This window comes from Typha angustifolia, chromosome 1 (assembly GCF_048772165.1).
Source record: "Typha angustifolia cultivar Huaian chromosome 1, ASM4877216v1, whole genome shotgun sequence".
Classification (NCBI taxonomy): Eukaryota; Viridiplantae; Streptophyta; class Magnoliopsida; order Poales; family Typhaceae; genus Typha; species Typha angustifolia.
The window spans coordinates 1210876-1220570 of record NC_133239.1 but is presented as its reverse complement, the minus strand read 5'-3'; the positions used below and the strand labels follow the sequence as shown (position 1 = coordinate 1220570).

Sequence of the window (9695 nt, the reverse complement as noted above, 5' to 3'; positions counted from 1 at the left end):
ACTATTTACACTTCCATTCTTTATTTCCATGGTCAAAGTATTGCACAACTTTATAGAAATATGAAACCTTGAAAAATGCAGCAAAAACCAAGTCCACATGATCTTACTGCCACATACCTTCTTGACTAAAACAGTAACTAGCAGCAAGCACATAGACTTATTCCAAACAAGCAAGCTATATATATTCTCTCATACCACTTTAAGGACTAGCGACATTGTATGAAAGAACTAGCTAACAAAAGCTTGGGCTTGGGCATGGGCATGGGCAAGGAGCAGAAGGAAATGTTTGATGGAATTCCAACCTCTTATGATGAAGATGATGATGAGCTATCTGAGTCCTCCTCCATCTTCGGCGACGACTCCGATTCCGACAACGCCGAGTCCTCTTCATCAGACTGCACAGAGGATGCAAGGACAAACCAAAGCCGATCCACAGTAGATTCAGATGGGCCTCTCTATGAGTTATCATCACTTCTTGCACAGCTCCCTGTCAAGTGAGTATTCATAGACTCTTCTTTGATTAACAACATCATCTGTGGGTGACATAAAAACTATAGTCATGTTACTCATGTACCAAGATATCTATCTGACGAAGTTGTGGGATATATCAGGAGAGGATTGTCTAACTACTATCAAGGGAAATCTCAGTCCTTCACATCCCTCTCTGATGCAAGATGCTTGGAGGATTTGCCTAAGAAGGAGATTCCTTACAAAAAGAATATTAAGACATGCAAGAGCTATGCAGGAGGGCTTGATGAAGGCCAGAGAACAAACCATGCTCCTTGTCTTAACAGCAAGAGCATATCCAAGAAGCCTTCGAGGGGATCATGTGGTAATCTGATGGCTAGGAGCAATAGCAAGAGCATTCTATGTAGACCACCTGCAATTCCTGTGAACAAGAGCTTTTGCAACCATTAGACTTCATGGCAGATAGAAAATATCTATCTTTCAGTTGTCACTACAAATTTTTTTTTTCCTTTATCAATTAGAGTATGATAGCTTTGTTCATAGAGGATGTTGTTCCTGATGCATCTATTGTTGATGTTTCTTTTTTGCCATTCAATATGTATAATATTCAAAAGCTGAGGAAATGAATGCATGCAAGGAGTATTACATTGACCGTCCTTTTGCCATTGTTTATAGGTTTCTTTATGCAAATTCTCATCTTTGAGTCATTGATTTACTAATTGTAGAAATGCGAAGGTCACTATGGATTCTAAAATTGTCCTGTTCCTTGTCCTTATGGACTAGTTTCATTTGAAAAATATGTCAAAATCGAGATTGGCATCACTATTGTCAAATGCAAGGTATTAAGTAATAGTTTATAATTTACATATCATACAAACAAATCTTCAAATCATGGATACTAGCTTTGTAAAGGAGCAAAGGAACTGACCTGTCTCTTCGTAGACATCAGATGAAATTGGAACGGCATAGAGAAAATTAGCACGGTCCCTGAACGATGATGTAAGCAGAAAAAGAAGAAAAGATCAAGATTTCTGAATGCAATCATATCAGGAAGAAATCAATTCAGAAATGTGCGAGTACACAAGAATTAAGGTTTGAGTACAAATCTTGTCATTTGTGCTTCAGCGATTCTCCTGGAAAAATTACATATTATTGGTATGTTCCAAAATAATTACAAACTGCAAACCACACTCGAACATGAGATAGAATCCAGACATGTAATGCTCTGCTAGATAATCTTATGAATGAAAGGATAAGCAAACCGTGTGAGCAACTGCACCAAGAGAACAGGAAGGGTAGACCAATCTTATCTTATTGTGATCTCTTCCGAATGTTCCACCTCAAATGTTGTATTCGAGCCTGACATTGTTAATCTCTGTTTGGTTCATCAATCCTTGAGTGTGGGTTTCTGCTTCCTGAAGGCATGTGATGGTTCCTCTCGACAAAGTTCTCTAGTTCCAAGCACTCTTGTAACTGCATCACAACAACAGTCATGGTTGGCCTCTGGCTGGGGGCCCTTTTAGTGCACTCGAATGCTAATTCAGCAACATTCCAGACACAATCTGGATTATAGTTTCCTTTCATCGCTATATCAATGACATTATCAATGGTTCCTCTATTGAGCCTCTGGTTCACCCATTGAGTAATGTGAGCTACTTCGGATTGGTCTAGTATAGGAGGTTGTCCTGTGATCATCTCCAAGAGAACGACACCAAAGCTGTACACATCACTTTTCTCGGTGACTATTCCCGTAATACAGTACCTGCAGAGTTATCTTGTTAACTCACTTGTGGGCTTGATATATTTTGGAAGGCCCAAAAAATGAATTAAAATTAAATAAAAGCTCCCACAGCTACCATTTCTGCTACTTCTTACTCTCCCTCCTTTCCATCCCTCTGCCTCTCCTCCATCTCCTACCTTTACCTATCTTTCTTCCTCGGCATGAAGCCAGTGCCGGAAGGCACAGGACATGCTATCCAATACCCTCATGCTGCCAACAAGCTTGTGGCCCAATGTTGTGCCATGAGATTTAGAACCTTGACAATGATATTTTCAGCAGCTTTAAGGAAATAAAGGCACATCTCAATGTACATGTTTGGATGAGCAGCAATGTAATAGTTTTTCAACAATGATCTGCATTTGCTTGCAGAAGAAATGATGCTTTATGCAGTGACATTTTTTGATATGTTGAGCGACAATGACATTATATGTTAGAACATAAATATAAAAATCGCTGTTCTATAAAAACTTAAACTTTTAAAATAATTAGTGAATTAATATAATATCATAACAGAGTCCCTGAGTTCGAACCCTGCCAGACTTTGTTATTTAAAAATATGAAAACCTCCCAAAGGATATAAATTAAGGAAGAAAGGTCTTGAGGTCAGTATCAGGCTCCTAGAATCCCAGAAAAAACTTTGAACTTGAGCATATGGATTACATCAATCCCATAACTGACCTGAACAATCATTCTTCTTCTTCTTCTTCTTCTCCTCTCACCCAGATTCTATCCACTCTCTTCATCCACCTTCCATCCTTGCACCTCTCTCTCTCTCAATTGTTTGCATAACTGCTGGATTGGGTTGACACACTAGCAAGTTGCCAAGTATTATGACACTCATATCCTTGAAAATCATAACTAATTTCAATGAAGTAGCCTGGTCCGACCAAGCTCAGTTTGCAAAAGATTGTCTTTTGAATTCGTTAGGTTAGAATAACAAAAAAATTTGTCCTTCCTAAACAGAAAGCTTGCATTTTCATATGTACTTTCCTTAAGAGAATGACATTGCCTTTATTGAATGCATAGTTACTGTTTAATTCAGATGCATAGAAATGAAAATTAGCTTATTATTTAGAGTAGCAAATTATCTCTTGATTGATTGTGTATGTTAAGAAATTAGTACCACCCTTTTACTATTATTTATCTGGACAGCTTTCCATTCAGAAGTAAATATTTCAAGACGATCGTATAAGTTTATAGGGAAGATGTACAAAGACATAGAAAGGACATACTCAGGATCTAAGTATCCTTTTGTGCCGACTACTCTTGGGGCTGCATTGACAGAAGATTCAATGCCAATATCCTTTGACATCCCAAAATCAGCAATCTTTGCCCCTAAATTTTGATCCAAGAGGATGTTGCTGGTCTTGATGTCTCTGTGAATTATTTGTGGCTTGCATCCATTATGTAGATATTCCAGACCTAAACGTGAATTATGGAAAAAGTTATAGAATGAAGACAAGAAAAAGGTTGAAAATGTGCTAGAACTGATGTTCTCTGTTGCTGCCAAACCTTCTGCCGATTCAAGTGCAATATGCAGCCGCTGTTTCCAAGTCAAAGGACTAGTACTGCAAGCACCTAAAAGATCATTGCGATAACCCATTAGAATATTTGCTCAAAAGAGTAATGCAGAAACTTAGAATACAATACTTTCTTTGCAGTCAACATTGAAGATAGTATCACTGCCAACCTTCCAAATTTTGGAGTACTAGGAAGTAGGAACACATGGTATTAGTTGAACATGAATCATAAATTTAAGGTTCTCGATACTGCATTGATAGGACAAATAAAAGAGATTTCTAAATCAGGACATATTCCAATATCTTATTATATTTCCCATTGACTTGTTTACCTATTCAAATTTTAATTCCATTCAATCGAGGATCTTTCCGTCGAGTGTCTTGCCTTTTTGGACTGACATGATCTAATACTGAATTCACCACTAGGTTCAATGACTTCACTATCATGCATTCGTTTAATATCACTATCATTCATTAAAATTTAATATATTAAAAAATATTCCCTTAAGTTCTCTTTCCTAGAGAAATACAAGTGTGACTATTCTAAGTTTCTAGCAGTTGATCCATAGGAAGAGCCAGATCAGCCAGCACGTAGCCATGTACTATAATTCAATTTGATACTAGATGATAAAAGAGTATATTAGTTAAGAACATGAAGTTTAGAACCTCTCAGATGAGATTCTAGTGTTCCTCCAGACATGTACTCATAAACGAGTCCCAAGTGTCCACCATTGTTGCAGTAGCCAATCATAGAAAGCAGATACTTGTGATGAACCCTTGCTAAGTACTTAGCCTGCAACACCAGACATATGGATGCATATGGATTCAGAATATATCAAATGTAAATAAAGTCATAAAACATAAGAATCACAACACTGCAATATCAGACATATGGAGTGATATATACTTTCAGCAGTCAGTCTATGGTGGAAAGGTTAAGGGACACCAGGATTTACTATTGGGGTCAGTGAAATCACAATCTGAAAAAATAGTTGTCATTTTTTCGGATAAACACCAAAAGAGTTCCAGATAAAGTTGGTAAGAACCTGACTTCATGATCTTTCTTCGATTGTAGAGATTTTATGAACTTATAAAAAATCAATCCAACTGAAACCCCACATAAAGCTCAAGAATAACCTTTAGAGGCTTCACGGGGGCTCTCATATGTACAAAAATACAGCAGATAGATGCAAGACCTTCAATTTTGTGCCAGGAATCACTGGGGATAATGGTTAATAATCTCTGTATTCTGTTGACATTTAACTGTTGGAGAATATATTTAAGTAAATTAATGCATCAATATAATTTGGGACAACATTTGGTTAGTGTATAAAGCTTAAATGTGAAAAGAGTTTATGTGCATTTTGGTAAGGAAAGAGAGGTGATAATTTTATCATATCCACTCACTTGAAATAAAAAACATGCATCACTTAAAGCTCCCGTTCACTTCAAGGATAATTTTTTTCTTATTCTGGAATATAACCATTTATTTCAGAATAACAACTAAATATCACAATAGTTTTATTCTAAAATACAAACATTACTTATCAAAATTATATCTTATACCACACATTAACTCATTTACTAATTTACCTTTGATATCTATCATATCAATCTACTTTATATTAAATCAAAGGACATTTGTCGTAGTTTTATAAAAGACAAAAAACTTGTTTCTATTTTTTTCTTTCTTTTATATCACATCAAAGATAATTATTACACCCTTATTCTAGAATACAAGTAAACATAAAAATAGTTATTACTGGAATAAAGATTTCATTTTGTGAATAATAAATAAGAACCTATTCTAGAATTTCTTTTATTCCTAAAGTGAATGAGCCCTAAAGTTATGCACGTTGACCATATCTAAGCAGTAAGCGCACTTATAGAGAGAGAGTAGTGTTTGATTGCTATTTACAAATAATGGAGGCTTATGCACCAACCAACAATACCTTACTTCTTGACTTCTTTCTCACTCAAATATCCATATCATCTCGATACCCACGTATATTGCTTATTTGATGCTAACTTTGCCACTCATATATAGAAAATTCAAACATCCAAATACCATCATATGAACAATAACGATATCACCCTTCAATCCCCCATTAATATTTAATAGAAAGATAAATCCATACAAGGTGCATATCAAAGAAAAGAGTTGATTGGAGTTGATTACCTCGGTTACGAACTCTTTAACCCCTTGTTTAGATGACTGAGAGTGCAACTTGACTGCAACTTGAGTGCCGTCTTCCAAGAAACCACCATAAACTTTTCCAAAACCTCCTTTCCCAATTTGTTGGGTAAAGTTTTTTGTTATAACTTCCAACTCCTTGTATCTGAATCGCCGAATCTCAAGTTTCAAAGAAGTGTCCTGTTGATGGCATGCTGAGTAAAGCAAACTAATGTGAGGCGCATCCATGAATGGAGGTATTAATAGCTAGTATTTATTCACTGTACTCAAGCTAGAGCAAGGAAAGGAAAAGCCATACCAAATTTACCTTTCCGTTTTCTCATTATATATATAGTAAGTATCACAATTAGGAACAGCAACACAACTACGGGAACAATCACAATACTAGGATTCATGGAATCCGTCTCCCCCGAGGGTGGCATGCATGAACTGTCGTTGGCACAAAGATTTTCTCCAATTCTATCAGGAAAGAAATCGAATCACAATTGGACCTCAACCAATCTAATCAAAAGGTAAATAATAACTAAGTCTTGAAATGTTATAAAACCTTCTTTCTCATATAGTTAACGAATATAAGTTAACATAGAAAAAGGATATCCTGCTTGCTTTGTTTGCATATATATATATATATATATCTTTAACACTTTTACGAGATTGTGATGGTAGCAGATCATTTCATAAGAGGCAGTCTCTTCTCTGAAACTAGACCAAGTGATAAGCAGCAGAATTCTCATGTTAAAACCAAATGAATATAGAAATATGGTTAGCCCCCACTCTCCAGATACAGTGATTCCATTAAGTGGCTACTCTAAATCCTAATTTGATTATAAATTGTTAGTTGTATCACTCAGCATCATTTCCATCAAATTTTGCTCAATTGACCTCTGTGATTCTGTTTTAAGTATTGCATGCTTTCAGCAGAGCAATCAGTTAGCTTTAACTGACTGATTGATCTGGCAAAGAATCTCACAAGCTCATCAATTAATCAATTATTTTCAGATTTTGAAGAAAAGACCAAGGCCTTGTTTTGTTTATACTAAGAGAAAATCTAGAATAGCTATTCTAGATTCTTACTCTTAGAATTGTACTTCTAATTTAGAGTAGGGTATTCTAATGTTTACTTGTACACCATAATATGGGTATAACATAAAATTGAGATAAAATATAAATAAGAAGTAAAAATTAACTCAAATGCATTTGATTTGATATATATATTTAAATTAAAGCGTTTTCATTTCTTGTAGATACGTATTGCATACTTGTAGGTATGTAATGAGATAGGTTGGTAGTAGGAGGGATGAAATGATTTTTAAGACAATTTTAGTTAAGTCAAAAAGAAATTGTAATTGGGTTTATGTGTGGAATAATTTGAATAATCTTCCTAATATAGAGTAGAGATAATTTGATATTTATTTTTTTAATCTAGAGTAGTGCTTTCTTATGATTATAACAAAAATTCTAGGAGCCCTATCACCGGAGAACAAAATTTGCCTACATTAGCTCACAGGCTCCATTTTAAAGGTCTATAAACATAAAAGTATCTGTCAGGTTTCCTGTTTATTTCCTACATCAGGTCATTATCAGATCCATCCAGCAGTCCCTTCTTGCATGAAATCAAACTACAGGAGGTATAGTTTAAATTAACATATGTGTAAAGAAGAACAATAAACCTTAGTGTAAGTAACCCATCTTGGGATTTCTTAAGGAGACCAGCAGGAATTGATCCATTCAGTTGGTTATCTGTCAAATCTCTGCAAGAAGAAGGTATGTTGATACCACAGATCTATTTCACATTTAAAACCAAATAGAAAGGATAATAAGAGTACTTACAGGAATACGAGTGATGATAATTGTGCTAGAACATCTGGAATTGAGCCTGTTAAGTTGTTATGAGACAAATCCCTGGAAATGGCAACTCATGTGAAACACAAAGACTATCGAAGGTTTAATATAATTAGTTTGTCTCGCTGATGTGCTACTTCATCCAAGGAAATGACAATAGTTATAACAACATGAATTCGGCAACTAGAGCAACAAAATGAAAAGGAAAAAAAATCAACAAAAAGGAAAAAAAGGTATAGTTTAGAGAGAGAGAGAGGATAACAATTAAAACAACATGACCACATACGACTAGTATTCCTGCACAGGAGCAATGTAAGCTATGTCATACAAGCGTTCTTCAAGTACTTTTGAAATCGAAACCAAGATAACTTAAGACATTGCTTGCAAATACTAATATTATTTATGGATTTCACCTCCCCTTAGAAGGTTAACAGGGGTTAAGCGCTTGTTTATACATCTCTCTCGTTTCTTATACATGTATGCATGCTTTTTAAGTGAAAACTTACTCTGCTGATGTACAATGACTTGTCTTGAGCCTTGACAGTCCCAGAATTGTCAAGATTCAACCCAAACAAATAAACAAAATTCTGATTTATGGGCACTAGTAATGAAGATTAAGTAAGGGCAAGTCTGACAAAACTCACAGGTATTGTAACGCTGCAAGACTTCCAAAAGATATTGATATGCCACCAGTCAATCCACTAGATGATAGGTTTCTGCAAAATTCCAATGCATTTAAGAGAAATGTTCTACGAGAAGTTCATATTTTAAGACAAATTGTTGCGGAATTTTGTCTTATAAGTACTCACACAGTCGTAATCCTTGGAGGGGTAGAGATAGCATAACTACAGTTCAATCCATCCCATGCAAAAGCTCTGGGAGCACATGGATCGCCATTCCAGCTTTTCTTGAGCTGATAAGTCTCCTTGATTGCTATCATCGCACTAACTGTTGTTAAAGAGTGGAAAAAGTGGAACTTGGATTAGCTCGGATAACTAATCCATAGAAAAATAAAAGAGGAACAGGGTATCGTGGTTATGCTATACCGTCCCCTCTATCCGTCCCGTTCCCGGTGATATCCAACACACGGAATAATTCCAGCGCATTAATAATCGGCGGAAGCGTGGACTTGCTCGTCGCTACGATGGATAAGTTATACCGGGGATATCGCGGAGCGGGTTTATCATTGAATAGGGCATCGGAATAGAGGTAATCCGGGGAAAAGGGATCGGCCCATTGGATACCGTTGAGGTAGATATCGAACTCTCGCTTGGCATCGCCCTGTACGGTCTGGAACTCGGAGAAGTATAACACGATTAAGAATCCGGGGTCTTTTCCCTGGGCGTCGGAAGTCCAATGGTATTCGATCTTGGAGGCGTTCTTGGGGGTGAGCGCGGTCTGGATAACGGCAGAAGGCGCATCGTAGTGGTCGACGGGTAGATGGCGGATAGGGGAGGTGGTGGATATCTCGGTTAAGCCGGGTGGCCTGGATAGCACCTTATTCCAGGGTATCCAATAACGGTCGTAGGGATCGTCTGGGTACCTGTACGTTTTCCGACGGGGAATCATTAATAAACCATAGTATTACAGATGTCAACGGAATTATTCTACGGAATTGTTAATTAAACCATAATATTATATACAGGTCCATGGAATTATTCTAGTGTATTATTTGATGAGCAGAATTTCTTATATGAGGTGATATGAGAACAAAACTGACCTTATTATCAAATCGCTGTCTTCCTTTGGCCCCATGTTGAGCCTGGAATAAAGAACTGCAGATCGAAGGGCAGTCACAGCTGGATAATGAACGTCCTTTAATGGCCTCAACTCTAATCCAGAGATATAAGGGGTCCCTAATCCCGTATTTACCAAACAAACTTGTAAGTAA

At 36.5% G+C, this 9695-nt stretch overlaps 2 protein-coding genes and 1 non-coding gene across 5 annotated transcripts; 2 read left to right on the top strand and 1 right to left on the bottom strand.

Moving 5' to 3' along the window:
- The first annotated feature begins 59 nt into the window (after positions 1 to 59).
- On the top strand, positions 60 to 1120 carry LOC140764496 (uncharacterized). Its single transcript, XM_073103089.1, has 2 exons — positions 60 to 494; positions 612 to 1120. Exons 1-2 carry the CDS (start codon positions 220 to 222, stop codon positions 916 to 918), a joined length of 582 nt encoding a protein of 193 aa, XP_072959190.1. The 5' UTR covers positions 60 to 219; the 3' UTR covers positions 919 to 1120.
- A 137-nt stretch (positions 1121 to 1257) lies between these two features.
- Positions 1258 to 9653, bottom strand: LOC140764424 (putative leucine-rich repeat receptor-like serine/threonine-protein kinase At2g04300). Of its 3 annotated transcripts, XR_012105039.1 has the most exons (13): positions 9525 to 9653; positions 8851 to 9347; positions 8614 to 8752; positions 8449 to 8520; positions 7793 to 7864; positions 7633 to 7713; positions 6261 to 6421; positions 5948 to 6156; positions 4435 to 4561; positions 3761 to 3826; positions 3481 to 3670; positions 1549 to 2230; positions 1258 to 1455 (listed from the first exon to the last, which is right to left on the bottom strand). XR_012105039.1 is itself a non-coding variant. In XM_073102992.1 (12 exons), exons 1-12 carry the CDS (start codon positions 9557 to 9559, stop codon positions 1837 to 1839), a joined length of 2043 nt encoding a protein of 680 aa, XP_072959093.1. In that variant the 5' UTR covers positions 9560 to 9653; the 3' UTR covers positions 1258 to 1836. The 3 variants fall into 3 exon arrangements, 2 of the variants coding, with proteins under 2 accessions (XP_072959093.1, XP_072959103.1); XM_073102992.1 differs by having other exon boundaries at positions 1258 to 2230; XM_073103002.1 differs by having other exon boundaries at positions 1258 to 2230; positions 6270 to 6421; positions 9525 to 9652.
- LOC140767849 (U6 spliceosomal RNA) lies at positions 1399 to 1501 on the top strand. The gene has a single exon (XR_012105633.1). It is a non-coding gene; the product is annotated as a U6 spliceosomal RNA (small nuclear RNA).
- Positions 9654 to 9695: the final 42 nt, after the last annotated feature.